Raw genomic sequence first — 24,188 nt, 5'->3', positions numbered from 1 at the left:
TTAAATTAAAAATAATATAATACTTAATAATATGATAATAAATATAAATACATATTTATTTATATTTTTAAAATGAATACATATAATATTATTAGTACGATTTTATACTATATTAATACAACATTAAAAAGCGGTCTGAATTCGTTTATAAATTTTTTGTTTAAATTAAAGATGCTGGAACAAGAAAGCTGCAGGTTTCGTGGTGTAGTTGGTTATCACGTCAATCTAACACACTGAAAGTCTCCGATCCGAGGCCGGGCGAAGCCAAAATTCTTCTACTTTTTTTATTTTTCATTTTCTTCGTATCAGCTATGATATTTTTGAATTAATAGATGACAAATCTAATATCATTTACGTTTCACAATAAAGTAGTTAATAAATATTATTATTTAACCATATATATTCATTTAAAACAAATCTGACTTCATTCAAGGCTTGCCTACCAAATTTGCAATAAAATTCATACCCCTTTTCTCTTTTTCTTTTATTTTTGTTTCTTGGAAGTCTTTAAATTTAATTGATATACTAAATATGTTCCTAAAGCATTGAATACTTTAATTATATTACTTTCTTTGTTTATTTATAAATCACACCACACCCCTTCCACCTTCAACCCAAACAATATTCCATACCCATAAACAAAAAATGCCCAAACGAATTCCAAAATCTTTGAAAAAGTGTCTCTCCAAGTTAAAGAAATACCCATCAAATATTCGATCTTTAATACCATCTTCTTATTCATTCTCGAACTCGAAAAATTTAATCATTTTAGGCTGCAAACAACCCAGAGCCATATCTTTTGCACTTGATCGTAGTCAGAAAGATGACAACAACAATAATACTAATGCTGCAACACTCTTAGATATCGATCAATATCTTTATGAAAATTTTGGATCTCTTTACATGAATGACGGAGAAGATGATAAAAAGAAAGAAGAAGATTGTGATGAGGATAAAACTCCAGAAAGGGCATTGTTTAATTCACAAAGGTTCATTGAACAGTCAGTGCACCTTTGGGGTTCTCACCCATTTTTCAAAGAAGCTCATGACAGTTTCACCACCAACCCTAAGAACATGGTGACTTTAACTTCACCTACAAACTGTTCCCCAAATAATGATTCTTCTACAATTTCTACTGATTCCAATCATGTGAAGCTTCTAGGCGACTCCATTGCAGTGTTGACAGAATCTCTGAGTCCTTACAATGATTTTCGACGTTCCATGCAGGAAATGGTGGAGGCACGACTGCAACATCAAGCCACTGTTGATTGGGATTTTTTGGAAAAGCTTTTGTTTTGTTACTTCAAGCTGAATGAGAAAAAATCATACAAATTTATTTTAAGAGCATTTGTGGATTTGGTTGTGGGTCTTCGTGAGAACTAGAATAAGATTTCCTCTTGTGAGGTAAGATTGTGGGAATAAGATTAGATTAAAAAATAATGGAGAGGAGATGATGGTCTCCACGAAAAATGTAAGGTGTTGGATTTATTCATCTTTCTTAGCCGTGTGAGTGATTTTCAAGAATAATTAATTAATTAATCAATCTTTCTGTTTATGATTTAAGCTTTTAGATACTGGTAATGTTCCTACTGTTTGATTTGGTTAACTGCCATTATTGCAAGAATATGACAGAAAATTTTGTAATACATTAAGTTATTGATGATGCTTAATTGACTTTTTTTTCATCATTAAGAGTAGAAGCAACCCTCCAATCGTATATAGATGCTAGTGTGCTGCGATTGAAGGGTTTTGTATATCATTTGTTAGCCCTAAACATTGTACTTCATTATCAAAAGACTAATACAATTTGAATACTGCCACTTTTCATAAATTGTTTCTTGTTAAGTTGTAAGAAACTATTCAACCCATATGATATAATCTATATCCATACACCGAAGTATATTGGTAATACGCCCTTCTCATTTCACAAGACATAATGAACAATTAAATGAGCTCATGAGATACTTAACATATTGTTAACATTTTGTCTTTAGACAGAAATGTCAACTCCATTTATAAATTAATTTTAATAATATATGTAAATGGTTATCTTCATGAGCTCCAAGGAAGGAGTACGTTCAAATAACTAGATGAATAATCGATCTTTATGAGGAACTTGATGAGTATCCCATTGGTTATTTCATTTTTTTTATGAAATTTTGTTTTATTATTGGTTGTGTAATATCTTTACTGTATGCATGGGATTTAATTTGATGCATATCCAAAATGATGTGAAGCATTTGTGTTTGCACAACATGTGCTAAAGGTTTCCAAACATGTAGAAACACCTATTAATTAGTCAAGGGAAAAACTCTTATTTGTATGCATATGCATGAATAATTCATTGCTAATAACTACATGTCATATTATGTATGTTATGAAAAAACCAAGATTTTGTTGAGACATATAGTATTAATATGCATACGCAACTGGTGGATATAGCGCGTAATATACATTCACTATATTTGAAACACGCATTAGTTATAACGCGTGATACATATTCACAAGATTATTGGAAGTAATCATTTATAACTAATTTTATATGAATACAAGTTTAAAAAGCTTTTCAGTTTTAATTAATTGGTCTTGAGACTTAATTATTATAATCACTTGCAATCAGTTTCTCAAAATCTTAGTTGTTTGGCTTTATCCAGACAGCAAAGTAAGTTAACATTTGATGCTTTTTTCAGAAATGATTACGTATAGGGAAAAGGACAAATTCTTATCTAAGTTTTAGTTGAAATTCAAAATCACACTCACAATAGATAAAAAAGCTAAATATTTATATATGGGTTAACTGTCATTCAAATTTTTAGTTAAAAGTAAGGGTAAAATCATTATTGAGTTGACATTCCATGCAAGAGATGGTGGAGGCACAATTAAAACAACAAGCTACTACTGATTGGGATTTTTTGGAAAAGTTTTTGTTTTATTGCTTGAGGTTGAATGACAAAATATCATACAAATTTATTTTAAAACCATTCGTGTATTTGGTGGTGGGTCTTTGTCAAAATTAGAATAAAATTCCCTTATATAAGATAAGATTGTGGGAATAGGATTGGATTAACAGAAATATGTAAAGGGAGAGATGGTAATGACAAAAAAAGGTCAAGTTTGGGATTTATCCATCTTTCTTAACCATTTAAGTAGACACGTTAATAGGTCGGGCTGGGCCTTAAGTCAGCACCATAATGGGTCTTTGGGTTGGGTCGGTCTTGTATATAAGGTCGGGCCTTAGTCGGCCCGTTTAAACAGTTTATTAAAAATTTTAAATACAAATTATTTTTCAATTATTAAAACCGAGGATAATATTTCAAACATTTCATTTATAATCTCTCACTTGTGATGAAGAAATATCATAGTTATATGATCAAAAATATTATAAGTTTATAACATAGTACAAATAAATTAATTTACATATTGTATAATTACAAATATAAAATAAAATATATATATCATACCATTTATCTACTCATCCTCAACATCCAAATTTCTGAATTCATTCGACATTGAATCCATTTGTAATATTTTGTAATAATAAAATTAAAATAAAAATGAAATTATAAATATAAGAAATTATTATTTACAAATTCAGACAGTTTTTCAAAGAAAAAATGAGATTGAGAATATAATAAAAGAATTGAAATTAAGAGATGTATAAATAAAAAAGATTTGGATTGATTTATATAGAAAAAAATAAAAAATAAAAAAAATAAAGTCTCGCTTCCAAGGCTCTTGCTTGTGGCAGAAGCAATGAAAGCTTCTGTTTTTTTTTTTTTTCATTTGTAAACAACATCGGATCAAACTGAATCTACCTATAGATTTAATATTAAAGCTTACAACTGAACCCAAAAGGCTCATAATGCTACAGTATTATACCGGGCTTAAATTACGGGCTTCGAGCTAGACCTTCATTTGTCCCAACCCAATTGACATATCTTTAAGTGATTTTCAAAAATAATTAATTAATCTCTTTGTATATGATTTAAACTTTAAGATATTGATCATTTTCCGGTAATTTGATTAGAATAACTACCATTTTATTGAAAAAATATGAGGAAAAATTTTGTAATACATAAATGATGATGTTTATCCCACTTTTTTTTTTATTATTTTAATCATAAAGATTAGATGCAACTCTCGAAATTCAAATCATTTGATTTCTTGTATTCTGAAATAATTACAAGACCCTCAGGCTTAAATAATATCCCACCAAAATACCAGCTTAAGAAATAAATACATGCCAGTATTATTGTAGAGCTAACTGTCAGTGAAAATCATTTCCTCTGATTCATAGCAGTGACATGAGTATCTCTTTGCATAACAAGGGCTGTGGGAAGCCGCTGGTAATTGAGGACCTTTACATCTACTCTTCTTCCATTTTCATATGTTAATCATATTGCTTCATGAACATGGTCTCTCACATCATCCATTCACAGTTTTGACAAAAGCAACTGTTGCAACCACACAAAATCAACTATGCCGATCTGGGTTAAGTTTGGGACCTCTATAACACCATGAATCCTTCTAGCTAATGGAGCTTTGCTTCTCACCCAAAAACAATTAGATCCAAAAATCCCTGAAAATGGTACTGCTTGCTTATATACAGGATGGGACTTCGCAGGGACATGATCCTTAAATCTGTCAATAATGACAACAGAAGAGTGATGATCCTTGTATAAGATAAATTACAAGATCAGATCATTTAAATGTCAAAAAACATAAAACGTGAGATAATAAACTCTTATGAAACCAGGGTTGAAGGCATGCACTTCTAGATATCAGTCAAAAACGTGTCCAGACTTCCCTGGTGCATGAATGAACATTCTGGAAAGAGTGAAAATAAAATAAATCATGCGCTTACTGTTGTTGGTTGGCCAAGGTATTTGGATGGGAAAATGGAAAATGATGCCATTGTTTGACTGGAAATATTAGAATTAGAATTGACCCAATCAAACACTTTGAATTGAAATTCTTTTATAAATGCATAGCAGAGATTTCTAAAAACCTAAAAAAGTATTTATAAAAATCAACAACCCCATTTTGTCTCTTTCTTCTTCAAAACTTCAATGTAAATGGACTAAATAATTGTTGAAATCTTATATATAGAGAGAGAGAGAGAGAGAGAAATCAAATTCATCATCTTATTAGTTAAATTTAAAAAAAAAAAAAATTTTCTACTCATATGTTAATTTTGTTAAATAAAACCTTTTATAAAATTGTTAAAAAAATCTTTAAACTAAATAACTTTTTTCTCTAAAATTTTATATCTCTAATTTATATTAATTTTAATTAAAATTAGTATAAAAATTTATTAATGCAAATATAAATAAGAGTATCAATAACTTATAATAGTATATTTAGAGATAAATTATAATTTTTTAAAATATTAGAGAATTAAAGAAATTTTAGAGAGTTTTGGAAATTCAAAAAAATTGGGAGTTTTTTTCAAAATTTCATAAATACTAATATGCCCCTCAGCAATTTAAAAAATGAATGTTACACCTAAAAAAATTGGACATGATACAACAAATTAAGGATATGCATGTTCTATTATAAATTATTAAGACCATATAATATATTTTCAAAATATATATAGTGAATATAGTAATTTTTTAAACAAGATAAAGAAAGATATCCTTTTATTCTTCATATGTTTGAAAAATAATATTTAAACCCTCACAATACTGTTCATGGTTCAATCTACTAAAAATATTATTATAAAAATTTTAAACTTTATGGACAAAATAACAATTAATTATACGTTTATTATAAAATTTAGATAAAATGATATAAATACTTACAAACTTTTAAATTTAAATTTAAATTTAATTGTGGACTTTGATATATATGTGAGAAAATGATTTTTCAAATTTAAAGGATGAGAACTGTCCTTTTTTCAAACCTTGGGTAGGAAATGTTATTTGGCCAATTTAAAATTTGAAACACTTAAACCAACCTTCCTATAATCTTAAAACGATACCATATGACTCTTAATTCAAATTCAAAACCTCTTCAAACCATTGCTCAAACCTCATAACACAAAATAATAACTTGGGCCTTTAGAGATTTCCAGCCCAGCCCATTACTCCACAAAACAAAATTTTGTGAGGGTCCACAATTCAAATTCAAGAATCGTAGATCTTTCTAGAAGAGGCAATAAATCTCTAGACCTCTCCAGGACCAATTGACTCCTCAGAAATCTATAAACCAAAAACAAACTTAAAATCAAAATAATAAAATATTTTTTGAAAATTCTAAACAAACCCTTGGGTGTCCCTCTCCATTCAAACCCCCCTCACGTCTCTCTCTCTTCTTCGCATTGTTTCATTTTTGTGTTTTTGTTTTCTCGCCATACCAAAACCCAAACCGAAAGCATTTACATAGAATTTTCCAGAACTCAACAAAAGTCTACTGTCTTTATAAGGTACGATCTCAAACCCTAGCTTCCTCTTAAGCAAAGGGTTTTGAGTTTGACTGTAGGGTTCTTTTCCGAATTCTTAGATCTGTGCCTTTGTCTAACTGGATTCCAGCTTGTGTGTTATCATTGTCCCCATTGGTTGTGGATTATGTGTTCATTATTAGATTCAGCTTGTTTGTGTTGCTGATTCTGAGATATTGTTATTACTTTATAAGTTGTAGATTCAGTTGTTGTCATTTCATTTAGTCGTCTTTGTACATGTGAAATCCAAGTGATTGCTGTTGACGATTGAGTTTTATGTCACTGCCAATTGAAATTTTTGCATTGTATTAATGTTTAAGGTATGATTTAGGGTTTAGGCTTGATTTTTGTGTGGCTGACTGCGAATGGTTTGTATACGGTACTTGTATGTATGAGAGGAGTTTTGCATGCGATTTGATTTGTTGCTGGCCATTGAATGTAATTGTGAACCAACTGGGAAGCTTATTTTTCAATGAATGAATGATTGTTTGATTTGCAGCGATTGCCCAGTGATGGTACTGGCTTAGTTATTTTGTGAGGATAGCAACTCTTATCAATCTTTTAGGAGGTTTCTGAAATATTAACATTTGAAGTCATATACAGTATGTTACTTATATAACTTCACATTGGTTGGATTCTTTCATGAGCCGTGGTCTATCAAAACATTGTTGTGGGTTACTAAACATTTTGATTAACGTAAGGCAGTGCTGTAACATATCTTAGTTATGTTTGTTTTCATTCATCTTATGTTATCATTTTTGTAAAGTTTATTTCGTCTACTCTTTTTCTAACTCAGGCTGTTTGTTTTGTTAGGAGCAGGCCAATTTGACTCAATAAAATTGGTTAGTTCTTGGACAAGATGAGCGTGGTAGGTTTTGATTTTGGCAACGAAAGCTGTATTGTTGCTGTTGCAAGGCAAAGGGGTATTGATGTTGTGCTTAATGATGAATCAAAGCGCGAGACTCCAGCTATTGTTTGTTTTGGTGACAAGCAGAGGTTCATCGGGACTGCAGGAGCTGCTTCAGCTATGATGAACCCCAAAAATACAATCTCGCAGATAAAACGTTTGATTGGGCGACAATTTTCTGACCCTGAGTTGCAAAGGGATCTTAAGTCATTGCCATTTGCCGTCACTGAAGGTCCTGATGGATTTCCTTTGATACATGCACGATACTTGGGTGAAATAAAGACATTTACTCCTACCCAAGTTCTGGGAATGTTGTTGTCAGATTTGAAAAGCATAGCACAGAAGAATCTGAATGCGGCTGTGGTGGACTGCTGCATTGGAATTCCTGTTTATTTCACTGACCTTCAAAGAAGAGCTGTGTTAGATGCAGCCCAAATTGCAGGCTTGCACCCTCTACGCCTGATTCATGAAACTACAGCGACAGCATTGGCATATGGTATTTATAAGACGGATTTGCCGGAAAATGACCCATTGAATGTCGCCTTTGTGGATGTTGGGAATTCAAGTTTGCAAGTATGCATAGCGGGTTTCAAGAAGGGTCAACTTAAGATATTGGGTCACTCTTTTGATCAGTCACTGGGTGGTAGGGATTTTGATGAAGTTCTATTCCAGCATTTTGCAGCTAAGTTCAAGGATGAATACAAAATTGATGTATTCCAGAATTCCCGGGCCTGCCTTCGACTTAGAGCTGCCTGTGAGAAATTGAAGAAAGTTCTTAGTGCCAATCCTGCGGCACCTTTGAGTATTGAATGTTTGATGGATGAGAAGGATGTGAGGGGCTTCATTAAGAGGGATGAGTTTGAACAAATTAGTGCTTCAATTTTGGAACGTGTGAAGAGGCCTTTGGAAAAGGCTCTGGCTGAAACTGGTCTTTCTGTGGAGAATATTCACATGGTTGAGGTTGTTGGTTCAGCCTCTCGTGTTCCTTCTATAATCAAGATCTTAACAGAATTCTTTGGTAAGGAGCCTAGGCGTACGATGAATGCAAGTGAGTGTGTTGCCAGGGGTTGTGCTTTACAATGTGCAATCCTTAGTCCGACATTCAAAGTGAGAGAGTTTCAGGTAAAAATCTTTCCTTTGATAGCTGGGATTTTTTTGGTACAGTAAATCTTGGTTTTAAATGAGCTTTCTTCTTGTTTATATCTGTTATGGGGTTAAATTTTTGTTATTTATTTATATTTTAATGCCTCTTGGATGTTATGTTCATAGCTTTTCTTCTTTCATGATAATTATTGAGAGATTACTTAAGGTGTAGAAAATGTACCACTGTAAGGTTTTTTTTTTTTTTTCTCTTTATTTTTAAAGAGAAGTCTTACATTGGAGTTATTTGTTTAAATGGTTATTTTTTCCCCTGATTTGGTTTCCTGGTGCAGTTTTTGTGGTCCTGGATGATTGAGCTTGAGTTGTTTCAGTTGAGATGATTTTCATTTTCGCCTTCTTTATGCGCAAAACAATGTCATTAATTCTCTGTTGAAAGGTTTTTGGTGTAGTGTTAAGTCATTCAAAGCTTAACCTCTCACTAGAATGCTGTGAGGCAGGATATATCATTTAATTCTCTGTTCCAGATGAGCAGAGTGTTACTCTCTTTTAAGGCCAAGGCTATTCTGAAAAGTTATGATATTTATTGATAAACAGAGATTTGTTTAATTAGATCATACATTAAATGATCAGTAATGGTTCTTCGTTTGGTTGTTTCCAAAGGTAAATGAGAGCTTCCCATTTTCAATTGCTTTGTCATGGAAAGGCTCTGCATCAGAGGCTCAAAATGAAGCAACTGATAACCAGCAAAACACTATTGTGTTTCCAAAGGGAAATCCAATACCTAGTGTTAAGGCTTTGACTTTCTATAGGTCAGGTACTTTCACTGTAGATGTCCAGTATGCTGATGTGAGCGACTTGCAGGCACCTGCCAAGATCAGTACTTATACAGTTAGTAATCTGCTCAATTAGTTTATCTCCAACATTGGATTGCAACTTTGGTTTTTTCGGATGTATTTGTCTTTGTCAATATAACAATATTTATTTTAAATATGGGCAGATTGGTCCCTTCCAATCTACTAAAAGTGAACGGGCCAAAGTCAAAGTGAAAGTTCGATTGAATTTGCATGGAATTGTATCCATTGAGTCGGCAACAGTAAGTTTCTCATTGTCATTTTATTCAAGTGACAGATATTCTTGTTGCATGCTTGAGTTACAGTTGTTCTTCTGTCTGGTTTAGCTCTTGGAGGAAGAAGAAATTGAAGTTCCGGTCACAAAAGAGCCAGAAAAAGAAGCTGCTAAGATGGAGACTGATGAGACTCCTGCTGAGGCTCCTCCTTCAAGTTCTGATGGGACTGATGTAAATATGCAGGATGCTAAGACAAGTGCTGATTACCCTGGTTCTGAAAATGGTGTTCCTGAGTCAGGTGAAAAGACTGCCGAAATGGAGACTGATGCTAAGGTATGTGTTTATTATTGGGTGGGGTGACTATAGAGAGCTATTTTGAATATTTCCTTTGCTTTTGTGTGGGATGAGAGAGTTCACACACACACACACACACACACACACACACCCTATGCTTTTTTCAAAGAAGCGGATTATACTAATTTTATTAGAAACTTACCACATAAATGAAGTGGCATATGCGTTTTGTGGGGGACTTGCTAGTATATCATTAAGACAGCAAACGGCTATTTGAGTTTTGTATGTGTATAAATTTATTTGTCTGTGCAGGCCCCAAAGAAAAAGGTGAAGAAAACAAACATCCCCGTGTTGGAATTGGTATATGGTGGAATGGTACCAGCAGATGTGCAAAAGGCTGTGGAGAAGGAGTTTGAAATGGCTTTGCAAGATCGAGTAATGGAAGAAACAAAAGATAGGAAAAATGCTGTTGAGGCTTATGTCTATGACATGAGGAATAAGGTAAACTGCCATTTGTTGCATAGCCTTCCATAAATATACACGTATGTTTTACTATTCTCTTGAATAAACATTCTTTGCTGTCTACAGCTTTGCGACAAGTATCAGGATTTTGTCACTGATTCTGAAAGAGAGCAGTTTTCTGCTAGACTACAGGAAGTTGAAGATTGGTTGTATGAAGATGGTGAGGATGAAACCAAAGGTGTTTATATTGCCAAGCTTGAGGAGCTGAAAAAGGTAAGTTTATGTGTGATTTTGCTGAATGTTATATTCTCTTTGTTCTTCTGATCTCTGCAAAAATAAGTGACATGCAAGTTACATTTTTTATTTTTGCTGAAAACTACAGCAAGGTGACCCCATTGAAGAACGGTACAAGGAATACACAGAAAGGAGTTCTGTGATTGATCAGCTTGCTTATTGTATCAACAGTTATAGAGAGGCAGCTATGTCTAGTGATCCCAAATTTGATCACATTGACATGGCTGAAAAGCAGAAGGTGATGGCTTGTTTGGCTGTCTTCATTAGTTATCTCCGTGCTACTCTAATGATTTTCTAACATTCTCTTTCTTGATGCATTTTAGGTGCTAAATGAGTGTGTTGAAGCAGAGGCCTGGTTGAGAGAGAAGAAGCAGCATCAAGACTCTCTTCCCAAATATGCTGCTCCTGTTCTTCTGTTAGCTGATGTGAGAAGGAAAGCTGAAGCGCTTGACAGGTAGCACTACACCCCTCTGAAATCTTATCCAACACCTAAAAAAGATTTGATGTATCTGTTGGCATTAGTGGATGGTAGTTCAAGGTTGTTGAAAGTGAAACATTCTCCTTGCAGGTTCTGCAGGCCGATAATGACAAAGCCAAAGCCAACTAAAGCAGCCACTCCAGAGGCTCCAGCAACCCCGCCTTCCCAGGGAGGTGAATCCCAACCACATGGAGGGGATGCCCATCCAAATGAAAATGCAGGAAATGCAACAGGTGAGGCAGCAGCAGCATCTGGAGAACCTATGGAGACTGAAAAGTCAGAAAACACCTCAAATACTGCATAAATTAATTAGAGTTGGCTTGTCTTTTAACGATTTATGCAGGCCAAGATCTTGGTTCCTATGTATAAGAATCTCTATTTCCATGAGCCTGGAACAAAAACTCTTTGGTGGGATGATGATATGTTTGTGCACTTTTTTTTTTTCCCTTTTTCAATCTGTAATGCCTTAAATATTAGGTGGTCTACAACATTTTATTGTTGTTAAGAGGGAGTCTCAGATCCGGTTCTTTTAGAAGGGTTTTTAAGAAAAGTTGATACTGCCTAAGGTTTCTCTCCCCATTTATGCGGTTGGGCGACGAAGGCTTGCTCTGATATAGATTGTTTTACTGTTTTTATTTTATTTTATTTTTGTGTCTTATTAAGGATCTACATGCCTTCAGTGCATCATTTAGTGCCCGGATTTTGTCAATTCCAAGTTTCAAATTGGTGTCAATTTTAGTGTGCTTTCAATGATTGATTATTTCAGTTCTTTGTTTTTGCCAACTTGTGAGAAGGAAGATGCGTAGCTGTGATTGGGGGCCATTAGTGTATGCTTGCTGTACACTCGGTTACATTGGGAGAGACCCGACCCGGTGGTCAAAAGCCATGCTGGCCTTAATACAGAAGCCCAAGAGCGGCCCACATTGAGTAACTCACTTCATGTTTCTCCTTCATTGTGCTTCTTGTTTCTCTTCTCTGCTATGGTTTACGCTTGGTTTTAGTCTCAATTTTGTCCAGGCTAACTTATTGTCGGTTCAATTGCTTCCAATAGTTATTATCTACTTTGTCTAAAGTCTCCGAGAATTAAACAGACACTGTTCATTTTTATTTACTTAACAATCAATACAATTAATCTAAACAGACTTTTTAATGTTAAGATTTCGCTACTGGGTTGTCTTTGAATAGCCTGATGACACTGGTGACTTGCTTTGCCTCAATGGAAGTTGAGAAAGTTCATTTCTAAGTGATTCGCATGTACTGTCGAATACGAAAAGATATATTTTGTGGTCATTTTTTATACATAGTTTCATTTATTTTGCTCGAGCAGAGAATTAGATAGTGCAAATGATCTGGGTACCTAGTTCGGATTGTGAAATGCAAAACTTGCCTATGAAACAGATGTTGTCGAGGAAGGATTATTCAGTCAGAAAATTGGATGAGAGTTTCACTAGGATTTTGAAGTATATAGATAATATGTCATTTTATTGGATATTAATGATATATTATCTCTGTACTTAATTATGTACTCAAAAGTATATGTATGTCGTATTGCTCTTATAAGAATATTGGGCAGGCCAGGATAGTCAGTAAGGCATTCTCGGTATTTTACCTGATCCAAGGGGTGCAAGTGCAAACCATCAGCGAGCACTTATATTTCTATGATCTTGATGTTCATGCAGGAAGGTCATAACGAGAAAATATTCATGCGGTCTATAATGAGAAAATATTCATGCGCTCTAAAATGAGATGTGTAATGAGGGGAATTTTTTTCAGACATGGTAACATACAGTGCACTAATATCGGCATTTGGGAAGTTAGGTCGTGATGATTCTGCTGTCAGGTTGTTTGATGAAATGAAGGAGAGCCGTTTACAGCCCACTGCAAAGATTTAAACAACACTGTTGGGTATATACTTCAAGTTGGGTAAGGTTGAGAAAGCTATTAGTCTAGTGCAGGAGATGAAAAGGGAAGGGTTGCCACCTCACTGTCTATACTTACACAGACTGATAAAGGGACTTGGCAGCGCTGGGAGAGTTGAAGGTGGCTATAGTACTTTCATGAACATGCTGAAACTGTAAGCCAGATGTAGTGCTCATAAACAATTTGGTTAAAGCAGTTCTTTTGGATGATTCTCTTAAACTCTTCAATGAAATGGATTCTTTGTTGTATACGCCGAATGTAGTGACTCATAACACTGTAATTAAAACTTTATTTGGATAAAAGGCTCCAGCTTCTAAGGCCTCTTAATGATTTGAGTTTATGAAGGCAAATGAAGTTGTTCCAAGCACATTCACTTATTCAAGTCTTATTGGTTAGCTTTGCGAAACGAACAGTGTTGAGAAAGCTTTGATGCTCTTTAAAAAGATGGATGAAAAGAGATTTCCTCCTTGTCCAGCTGCCTATTGCAGTCAGATCAACAGCTTGGAAAGGCAAAAAGGAAAGAGCTGCGAATGAGTTTTTCCAAGAACTGGAGGAGAAATGTGGACGTTCAAGTGCCAGGGTTTTTGCTGTGATGATCAAATATTTTGGAAAATGTAGTCCTCCTAGCAATGTCGTCGATTTTATTATGAAATGAAGAAATCTGGATGCAATCCAGATGTTTATGCTAATAATGCACTCATGTGAGGAATGGTAAAGGCTGTTGGCATGACAGGTGAAGCTTATTCATTACTAGGAACCATGGAAGAAAGTGGATGCATTCCAGACCTAAAACTCTCATGGTATAATTCTAAATTGCTTGGCAAGGACAAGTGGTTCACAGCAAGCTATGGAAATGTTTGCAAACAGGCAGCACTCTAAAATTAAGCCAGATGCTATTTCTTACAATGCTATTCCGGTTTGTCTCAGCTGATCAGGTATGTTTGGGAAGGCTGCAGGGCTTATGAGCGAGATGAATGCAAAGGGCTTTGAATATGTTTAGATCACTTGCTCATCAACACTTAAAGTGGTTGGTATGGTTCATGAAGATCTTAAATGATTTGAAGAGATATATAGCCACCATTTATAATTCTATTTGCTACAAACAACAGAAGTTCATGGTTTATGAATGTACTGGAAGGACCCTTCCAGAAGCATGCTATGTAGGTAATAGTGGGGGCGCTCCGCAGGAAGAATTGAGGATGCTAAATAGGCAGAGTACAGTTTAGTAATCATATGATATAGGTAGAAGCACTCTTCTGATGTAAATGGTAGGTCAGGTAAAATGGTATAAATACAGTAGGGACATTCTGAACGTCCCAATGTCAACTTTACTATCACATGGGTCCAAAGCTACATAATTCAGAAGCTAGTCTAACTGCGATAGAATTGCTTTGCCTAGCCGCTAGTCATGGACAGAGAGTTCAGTTTATTTAAGAATTTACTTCCCCTGATGCATTTTTCTATTTACATAACAAAAATAACACATTTAGCATTCAGCTCAGGAAGCCAAGAAAAAAACAATCTGAGATGATTTGTCTTTAGGTGTTAACTTCACAAAAGAATGCCTACTTGCAGCTTTCTATGAACCAGATATCATGAAATAACTAGTCCTTGATAACAGCATAGAATGAGATCAAGGTTTGGATGAAAGATACAATGTAGAGCAGTCATTATCTACTGAAGAAACATTCTTAATATCTTATCATACGGTGAAACAAGACATTAACAGAAATTTCAGAATTTCAGCTTCGATGCAGGCTACAACAAACAATGTATAATAGATTAATAGCAAAACAATGGATACATGTCAACTAGAAGCATTGTGAGAAAAAGAGGAATCAACGATAGTGAGGATATAGTTCATCCTCTCTAAATTTAGATATTTCATGTATAACTGCTACAACATTCCAGCATTATTATTGCCTCACAATTTTAAAGCAGACGTGGGAGAAGGCACCCAACATTTCACAATAGCTGCGAGCATTAATTATGCTAATTAATTAACACTACAGATAGGTGACCAGTTCTAGATGGGTTACCCACTGGCATTCTCAGCAGAGACATCATTCTCATCATCAACACCTTGTCGTATTTTTGCAATCTCAGCTTGTGCTCTCTCCATAATCTGCCTCTTCTGCAATTCCAAGTCCCTCTGGAAATCCATCCTCATTTTTTCTAGTTCTAGCATTTGTTGTCTCTTAGTATTCTCAGTCTTCTCATATATCTCACTAAATTTATGAATAGAATCCGCAAGCAATCTAATCGAACACCTATCATTAGGTTGCCTTCCAGTTCTTTTCTTGGGAGGAAGTCCATCTGAATCATTCTCCTCGCCATTTGTAGATTCTGAATTTGCAGGACTATCTCTCATCTCATCCAAACCATTAGCACGGCTCAAATAAACCTTGGGGTTCATAAAGACATACTCTCCTGAGTCCAATCCACAAGACAGTCCACCTTGCTGCTGAGGCGAAGACATTAACATATCCATTTTCTTGAAATAAACCCATTTGCTACTGGTTTCACTTGTCTCTGCCATCCGAAGCTTCTCCTTCTTGTATTTTTTCTTCAATGTATCCAAACGATTCCTACATTGAGTGTCTGTCCTTTCAATCTTCGACACCTCAGATACCTTCTCAGCAACTTCTTGCCATTCTTCAGATCGAAGGCTCTTCCTCCCACGCTGTAGAAACCGGTCACCCCAAGCATCTAACAAAACAAATGTCTCCTGCTCATTCCAATCTGTAAGTGAATTGCGCCCTCCACTTGACGGTCTCGATGCAGGAGGAGCCACAGTGGGAGCTGGCACTCGAGGAGCAAATTCATAACTTGAAACCAAACTCTTCAACTTTCTCTTTTTTGGGTGCCTTCCTAAATCAACATCATCTGGCTTCCAAGTCAAATTTTTTTGCTTAACACCATCTTCATCTGCATTATACTCATCATCATTATCATCATAATCATCAATGTCCTTATCATCATTGTCATATTCATCCACATCTTTTCCCACATACCGAACAATGCTATTGTTTTGATTATTGTTTCCTTCTTCTTCTCCTAATTCAGTTTCATCGTCTTCATCATCCACATCGTCTTCTTCCTCGTAATCGACATATTGACTGCCAACTTCCCCAGAATAGGGCACACCCCGAACGGGGAGCTTTTGGCGATGTGATGAATCATAAACCTGCTGCTGACTGCCACCATAGGGGTTTGGCGGATACCTTGCATCATCCTCAATGTCATCCATTTTAAGCAAAACTTGGGTTCAACCAAACAAAAAAGAAAGAAAGAAAGAAAAATGTGTGAAAGTGGAACACTTTCCTATTTTGAAATACACTTCACTAAGCAATACAAAGAAACCCCAAAAAGGTATTACAGCTCAGAACCATAACCACTACTTCCAATTCACCAATATCTTTGTTTACATTGAATCAAATCATACCCAACATTCTCTTAACCAAAAGTACTCTAATTTGCAATTTCAATAACTAATAACCACTATTATTCATAGAATAAATAAGTACCTAAAAAAACAAAAACCATGAACCTCTATTAGTGAGATTCCACCAAACCTTCCTTTATAATGAAATCAAACGACACCCATCAATCTTCACGTCAAGAAAAACCTAATTTATTTAGTTAGAACATTAAAAATTTCCATTTGTTTTCAATAACAAATGAATAAGAAAAAAAAAAAATCAAAGACGCATAATTTCATAGACCTCAAAATTCAACCTCTTTCTCCAAATAATCACGGTAATAATCATTAAAACAGACTAAAAAATTAAAAAAGGAAAAGACCCAAGTTATAAATCAGATTCTAAATTCAAAGAAAAATCCACAAATTCTTACCTCAAAACTTGCTCAAATTTTGAAACTTTTTCGTCGATACCAAACCCCAGTTCAAGTTCCTCTGGAAATTTAGAAAAACCAAAAACCTACCTCAAATATTTGTGAAAAAACGGAAAACAAATGTTGAATAAAATAAACCGGAAAAAAAAAAAGATTTCCGAGCTGCAGTCTAAAAGTAAATTTTGGTATAAAAGAGATTGCTGCTAATGTACGCCATGGGCGATCATGTGCGTAAGGAATAATGGGCCTTGACTTGGGCCTGATCTTCCTCCTCTTCTGTGGAGTTTGGAGAAAGGCCGAAGGACTGTCTTCCACCAAAATTTATTATTTTTCCAAGTTTCCAAGATCATCATAAATATTTCAATTCTTTTTTTATTTTGATATATAAATGTTTAAATTAGGTCTTCCATAACAAGCCTTTGAAATTATTTATGCAATTCCCCTCCCACCTTCAATTATTTTTCCCAAACTCATAACATGATGTTGTAGAGTGCAACACAAGGTTTACCACAACCTTTTTATAACAAAACTTGATTTGTTCGAATCTAGCCAATTTATAGATTTTCTGCCAAAATTCTCATTTAGTTTATAGTTTCTAAGTTGAATTATATTTTTTTGAATAATTCGAGTTCTTTGTAATTATTTAATTATGATATATTTAATAATAAGTTCTTAATATATTTTACTGATTCATTTGACCAAGACATGTATAAATAAAATAATATATTTTCATTGAATACATAAAAAACATTGTGAGATTCAAATATTTTCATATTCATTTATTGATGAAGAATAAATCTAAGGTGTATCAACTAAGTACTAAGTAATCTATAAAAAATGTATTATAAAAAGTGTACATACTCGATGTATATCATCATGTGATTGAATGATTTTAAATTAAAAATAAAACAACATTTAATTAAGTGATGATACATATAAGTATGTACTCATTTATATACTCAAAATAGGTACGTATAGTATTGCTCTTAAAAGATGAGTGACCACATTGAGTCAGATTTTTCCATCTTAGTTGTATACTTTGTTAAAACCCTCATTGTGCCTGAAAAATATAGTTGAATGTAATTATTTTTACTCAAATTATGTGTTATTATTTACATAATGTAAAAAAATATAACAAAGTTTTTAAATACAAAACCATAATAAAAAACAACATAACACCATATTTGAACAAATTCGACCAAAATTGTATTTGAAAGTTAAACGTGATAATACCCAATTCAAGGGTTTGAATAATTCATTAAATATCCATAAAATTATTTTAAACAGTGCCTCAGGTAGATAAAAACGTGTTAATAGTACAACTCAGGAAGTAATAAACAGTGCCTCAGGTGGATAGTACAACTCGGATAAATAAAATCTCAGATGAACAGTATAAATAATTTTAAACATTTTTTATTTTTAATATATGAATTTAAGTTATTTAATTAATTAATTTATTTTTATTTAAGGATGTAAACAATGTCGCAAATCTCATAAAATTATTTAATTTAATATCCGTAATAAATAATATTTAAAAAAAAGAGAACTGGAAATAAGAGAAAGCCCACAGAAAATCTAGAAAACCTTGAACTCAAAACAACGCTCATAGTACTACTCTTCATGCGTCATTACCAAACAAAGGCCACTTCTGTTTCACTGACACACATCTCTGACACGTGTGGGTTGTCCCACATAAACGGGTCCCAATATCACCCTTCCAAGTTCCAAATGTTCACCGTTGGATGACCTAATTATTTCCGCGGAATCTCCCTCTTCGGCCGTTGGATATAACACGAGGATGGCGCAGCACGACCCAACACGTGTGAGTACATTATCTATTTTATTCCAGAATTTAAACTTATTATTTAAAAAAGGAAAAGCAAAATTCAATTGCTTATTATCGGTACACGACAAAACAAAAAAACTGTTTAAATGAAACGGAAACTGTGGCTCTCTCTCTCTCTCTCTCTCTCCGAAAGGAATCAAATCATTACTCAGTAAATGTAGGACCACATGTGGGTCCTACAAATCATGGTTGTGAATTACAAGAATCTAACGTCGTTTCTTGACGGGTTTGGTTATTGTTTATTCATTTAAAAAATATTTTTAGATTTTTAATTTCTTTTACATAAATCAAAATTTAGAGGGCATAACTATAATCCACCTGAAGAGACAAACATGTATAGCTAAAGAGTAAAATTGTATATGATATTTTTTTTTCATTGAAATTAACTAATCCAATACATAACTTTATTTAATATATTATTCTCTTATCAACCAATTATTTAATTTTTTGTAAATGCTTGGATAAATAAAAAAAGATTTATTGGACAAAAAAGAAAAATGGAAATGGTTTTTTGTAATATTTATGCAAAAATTAACACTTTTAAAACATGTTTTTGTTTGTCAATTGTAATGAAATTAAGTCTTTTTTTATAAATTTAGTTTTTTAAATTATAAAATCCTGTAATTTATAATTATTTAAAAATATATAAAATCAATAGCAATTCATGAAAAGGCCATGAATCTTGATATAATTTTATTTTTAAATATATAATGATATGCAAGGTTAAAAAAAAAAAAAACAAAGCGTTATGTCAAACCAAACAGGGCCTTAACCGTGTCCCTTAGTGGCACTTAACGGTTAACCCAACAGAAACATCGGCATTAGAAATGAAAGCCGTTAAGCGTCAGTTACAGTTGACGTCACCAATCACCTTTGTCTTCTAGTGCTATGCCTGGTGACCGCCTCGAAAAGCTTAAAAAAATTGCACTTTCTTTTTATCTAAGTAAATTTGAGGTGTATAATCAATCAAAGCGCCATTTTTATTTTATTTGATGCTCTCAACAAAACCACAAAATATATTTTACAAAAATTAATCCTAATTATATAAATATTATATTTAATTTACCAATTTATATTTAATATTACTGATATTTTTAATTTGGGTCTGAGCCTTATACAGGGAATAATTTGTGCTTTGTTTTCTAAGAAAGAAATAGAAAGGAATATACGTAGCCTTATACGGTAGCGTATGCGAATACGTAATTTCTTTATTAATCATGAGTGAGAGAGGAGTATATCAGAAGGCTCAGTGCTTCAGTGTGTCTCTGATTTTGATGCATGCAAGTGAAGCAAAAACTTTAAATGAAACAAGAAAACAAAGAAAAAGAAATTATGATTTAGAAAGATAGAAACTTTGTGCCTTGTACTTGACAAGTTTTTAGCTTTGTCAGTATTCATCCTTGTGTTCTGCATTTGGGTTCTGTTCTGTGAACTTTTCAGAGAAGAAAACCAGGTGGGTATTTATTGTTTTTGATTTTTTTTCCAGTTCGTTGACTTGTATCAGTGCTTCATTTGGTGCTCTCTTTGATGTTTAAGGCTTAAAATCGAATTTTGATCGGAAACTAGTGTTTGATTGATTTTTTTGAGGTTCATTTGATGCATTTATGGGATATTTAGCTAGATTTTGATCATGGTATTGCTCATTTGTTTCTTGTTTTTTTATCCATTGTGCTTTTTTTGAAGTTCTGATTTTTTGGCTTCTTTTGGAGATCAAATGGGCATGTCTCTCTTTATGCATGATGCATCTGATCTTAGTTTTGTTGATTGGACATAAGATGAAGTTTTTTCTTTGTTTGAAATTAATTTATTCCTACTCTGCGCTACTTCATTAATTTTCAGCGTTGAAGACTGTATTTTGGAGGTTTTTTGGAATTTTTGTTTATTTGCTAAGTGGTCTTTCTAATGGTTATCATTTATTCAAATCCATACAAGTTCCATCTCTATTTATTTTCCACTGTATCAGAAAGAATTTTTACCAGGGTCTTAGTATTGATTATCAGTGTTTTTAATCTGGTTCACTGTTGTTATTGTTGCCTGCGCGTGAATTGAAGTTTTGATTTTATCTATTGCTTGTGATTCAGTGTTATCATGCAATAGAGTACTGGGTAATTGTTATCCCCCTTGGTTACTCAATCTGTACGGTTGATCCATTGTTCCCAAGGTGTCCCAAGATTTTTTTGTGAGCATATTTCTTTTTCATTGAATCTTGAATATCATTTCCTGCACTATTGAAATTTGTCATCTGGGCTTCCAGATCTATTATTATTGCTTTCTTATACCTTTCCCATGGACCTGTGATTGTAAGTTGTTGATCAATACAGTTGTTTTCATTGGTTAACCAAATTTGTATGAAATTTATTCCAGCGAGGAATTGCTGGTTTTCATTGAGGAGGGTTGAGGTCGTCTGATAATGTCAGGAAACAGCTATTTATGGTAGTTAATTTGATGGCTGATTTGGGATCAGAGTCTTATGTTCAGTCCGATACTTTTGGCCTAAGGCAAATAAGCAGTTCAATTTTTGGTATTCCTGCGTTCCTTGTAGGTCTTAGTTCTAAAGGTCCTCCTGATTTGGACTCTGTTAAGAGCCCTACATCTCCTCTAGATTTCAGAGTTTTTGCGAACCTTAGCAACCGATTTGGTGTTAAATCTCCAAGATCAACATCCCAAAATGGCCATCAAATGAAGTGGAATGGTAGTGAGGTTGGCCTTGGAATCATAAATTCTCTTGTTGAGGAAAGCAAATCAAGTGGTGAAGTTCTTGAGTCATTAAAGAGGAAAAACGTCATTTTTGGGCCACAGGTGAAGGCTAACAATCCTAAGTCCTCAAGTCATTATCATGACTCAGTTAAACCTTCTGTGAAATGCAGTTCTTTGCCTAGAAACTACATGATTTCTACAGCTTCACAAACAGAAACTCCCAACATCCGATTGGGTAGATCAAATGGTGTTTGTGAGCATGAAGGATTCCCATTAGAGCCTGAATCATTAAACAGTTCTCCGCCTTGTCTGTTGGATTCAACAAGGTTTTCCTCTCCTCGAATCTGCTCAAGTCAAAGCTCAAATATGCATTCCAAAGCATTTTATTCAACAGATCAAACTACCACAATTAGTGCACCACTGGTTAATGACAGAAGTTCCCTAGTGGATATTTCCCTAGGCCCTAAGTCAAATTCTCTTCCAATACCCATTGCTTCTGGCAACAGATATGTTGGCTCTCTCTCTGCACATGAAATAGAGCTTTCTGAGGATTATACTTGTATAATATCTCATGGTCCAAATCGTAAAACAACTCATATTTTTGGTGACTGTGTTGTGGAATGTCAAACTCATGAGTTGGCCAATTTTGACAAGGAAGAGCAGCAGATTCAGTTGCCCGAAGACACTAGGTGCCTGAAGGATTTAACCCCTTATCCATCTGATGAGTTTTTGAGCTTCTCTTACTCATGCAATAAAAAATTGGAAAAGGGTGAAGACATTTATATGTACAGGTTTGTCTGAAACACTTATTTATAATTTTCTTTTCAATTGTGTCTGTTATATGGTGTTGTTAGCACCAAGGGGTTTGTTAATTTCTTTGTTTTTTTGCAGAGGTGAAAAAGCATTTTGCAGTTTTGATTGCCGTTTGGAGGAGATTTTTGCTGAGGAGGAAATAGAGAAAAGTCACAGCAATTCCTCCAAAAGCTCTCCTAGATCAAGCTACCATGAAGATCTCTTCGTAATGGGTATGCCCATGACATGATGGACTGTCATTTTTTCCCATGCTCCCATATCCGTGAGTGATGAAGTTGTCACTGAGCAATGTGTCCATATCATCAAAAACCGCAGTTTATGTGAATCTGCCTACAGCCATGGATGATCACAGCTTAATCGTGCTGTTTGTGGACTGTGTTTCAGTTTTCATGGTATGGTGAGTCATTGGAGACAACAGCATAGAGTTCCATTCTGTGTCGGGGTCTAGACAAAAATCTTAGACTTTCTTTTTTATTTCATAATTTTGATCAGATGGGTTAGCAGTGGCCAAAAGCCCCGATTCATCAACTTTGTTTTCATCTTCTCTTGCGAGCTTTCCCAGAAAGAGTTCATGTCGAATCCTTTTAGAGATCTATTGAACTCATTATTACATTCTGTATTTTGTTACTGTTTTATGCATCTGAGTCTTGATGTTTTGAATTCAATAATAAAAAGAATGATTGCAGATTTTACTTGCCAATCCACATTTGCATTTTTAAGATGACAGTGTTTTGCAGATTAAGAATTTCATTTAAAAGTGATGGTAGAAAAGCACCTCCACTGCATAAAAGCTGGCTCCACATTTAGCTTTCCAGTTGCTGATAACTGGAGAATTCAACTACCATTAATGGGACTTAATGGTGTTCATTGTTTATTCTTCATCATTGAAAAAACAAAAGCATAAAGAGCTGCATGTTTCTCTCTAAAATCATGAAGAGTGCTAACAACAGTTCCTTTAACATACGCTGGCTTTTTTCAATCCCTAAAGAATAAACTCTTGAAACTCTGAATCTAGCAGCTTCAAATTCTGCAAAAGGGCAAATCAGAACCACTGAAAAGGACAGTGCATATCTTAGTAATGTGGCATATTTATGACAAAATTATCAGCCATTCTTTTGAAAGGACCAATTTTAGTGTTGTCTTGGTCATAATGAGCTTTTCAAGTCATCGGCCAACACAGGAGACCAGCAATCGATTCTTTAAGCATCAAGTGAAATATATCTCATGAGATGTTACATTATAAGATTCTATTCATGTTGCTTGGATAAGATTTAACCTTAAAAACTAATTTATAAGGAGAAAAGATTTATGTTATTAATAACTATTCCCCATAAAAGTAAAATTTAATTTGAGTTATCGGCACTAAAATTTAAGATTCACAAGAACCTGACATGTGGCATCCTAGATTTAGGTTTTGGATAAAAGAAAGGCCCAAGATTTATTCCCACCAGAGTATGTTACATTCTATGTTAAAACCGGATAAGTTTTAAAAACTTAAATACTTATTTATAAATAGTTAAAATTAATAAAATTAGTTAAATTATAGAGATAAAAATGTTATTTTAACTAGTAATATATTACAAATAATAAAACATTATTTATTTCTCTTTAGGTGTAGAAAACTAATAATTTCTCTCATAATTAAATTTTGAAATATTATATTTTTCTCTCTTGGGTTTTTTTCTTTGCTTCCTCTTCTATTTTGGCTTTGTCACTGGCCAACTTCTCTCTCTCTCCCTTTTTCTTCTTGAAATCTAATGATTTCTCCAAATGAAGACTAATCATTTTCATCCAATAATATCTTGATCTAGTGATGAAAATGACGTATTTGTCTCTAGACAATGTTAGAAAAGTGAAAGAAAAAGGGAGGGAGGGAAAAGCTAGTTGGTGACGACGTTGAAAAATGGGAAAAAAAAAAGAAAAAAAACCTTAAAGAAAAATGTAATTTGGGAATACAATAATCTTTGGTGGGAATTAGTCCTTTGGCCTAAAAGTGATTTTTCCCTACTTGGC

The 24,188-nt window shown here is 33.9% G+C and overlaps 4 protein-coding genes and 1 pseudogene across 7 annotated transcripts; 4 read left to right on the top strand and 1 right to left on the bottom strand.

Moving 5' to 3' along the window:
• The first annotated feature begins 645 nt into the window (after nucleotides 1-645).
• LOC123210957 (transcription repressor OFP14-like) lies at nucleotides 646-1,383 on the top strand. The gene has a single exon (XM_044629453.1). The coding sequence runs from the start codon at nucleotides 646-648 to the stop codon at nucleotides 1,381-1,383; it is 738 nt and encodes a 245-aa protein (XP_044485388.1).
• Nucleotides 1,384-6,239: 4,856 nt separating this feature from the next.
• Nucleotides 6,240-11,777, top strand: LOC123211365 (heat shock 70 kDa protein 15-like). Of its 3 annotated transcripts, none has more exons than XM_044630056.1 (10): nucleotides 6,240-6,427; nucleotides 7,262-8,471; nucleotides 9,111-9,338; nucleotides 9,448-9,543; nucleotides 9,628-9,849; nucleotides 10,123-10,311; nucleotides 10,399-10,545; nucleotides 10,655-10,804; nucleotides 10,890-11,020; nucleotides 11,135-11,777. In XM_044630056.1, exons 2-10 carry the CDS (start codon nucleotides 7,302-7,304, stop codon nucleotides 11,346-11,348), a joined length of 2,547 nt encoding a protein of 848 aa, XP_044485991.1. In that variant the 5' UTR covers nucleotides 6,240-6,427; nucleotides 7,262-7,301; the 3' UTR covers nucleotides 11,349-11,777. The 3 variants fall into 3 exon arrangements, with proteins under 3 accessions (XP_044485991.1, XP_044485989.1, XP_044485990.1); XM_044630054.1 differs by having other exon boundaries at nucleotides 7,256-8,471; XM_044630055.1 differs by lacking the exon at nucleotides 6,240-6,427 and adding an exon at nucleotides 6,463-6,479 and having other exon boundaries at nucleotides 7,256-8,471.
• Nucleotides 11,778-11,913: 136 nt separating this feature from the next.
• Nucleotides 11,914-14,328, top strand: LOC123211367 (annotated as a pseudogene).
• Nucleotides 14,329-14,723: 395 nt separating this feature from the next.
• On the bottom strand, nucleotides 14,724-16,972 carry LOC123211364 (trihelix transcription factor ASIL1-like). 2 transcript variants are annotated; one of them, XM_044630053.1, is made up of 2 exons: nucleotides 16,820-16,972; nucleotides 14,724-16,225 (listed from the first exon to the last, which is right to left on the bottom strand). In XM_044630053.1, exon 2 carries the CDS (start codon nucleotides 16,212-16,214, stop codon nucleotides 15,000-15,002), a length of 1,215 nt encoding a protein of 404 aa, XP_044485988.1. In that variant the 5' UTR covers nucleotides 16,215-16,225; nucleotides 16,820-16,972; the 3' UTR covers nucleotides 14,724-14,999. The 2 variants fall into 2 exon arrangements, with proteins under 2 accessions (XP_044485988.1, XP_044485987.1); XM_044630052.1 differs by having other exon boundaries at nucleotides 14,724-16,491; nucleotides 16,820-16,963.
• Nucleotides 16,973-19,909: 2,937 nt separating this feature from the next.
• LOC123211363 (FCS-Like Zinc finger 10-like) lies at nucleotides 19,910-22,875 on the top strand. Its single transcript, XM_044630051.1, has 3 exons — nucleotides 19,910-20,118; nucleotides 21,030-22,153; nucleotides 22,254-22,875. The coding sequence occupies exons 2-3, from the start codon at nucleotides 21,096-21,098 to the stop codon at nucleotides 22,402-22,404; spliced, it is 1,209 nt and encodes a 402-aa protein (XP_044485986.1). The 5' UTR covers nucleotides 19,910-20,118; nucleotides 21,030-21,095; the 3' UTR covers nucleotides 22,405-22,875.
• Nucleotides 22,876-24,188: the final 1,313 nt, after the last annotated feature.

This window comes from Mangifera indica, chromosome 3 (assembly GCF_011075055.1).
Source record: "Mangifera indica cultivar Alphonso chromosome 3, CATAS_Mindica_2.1, whole genome shotgun sequence".
Classification (NCBI taxonomy): domain Eukaryota; kingdom Viridiplantae; phylum Streptophyta; class Magnoliopsida; order Sapindales; family Anacardiaceae; genus Mangifera; species Mangifera indica.
This window is presented reverse-complemented; position numbering and strand designations above follow the sequence as displayed.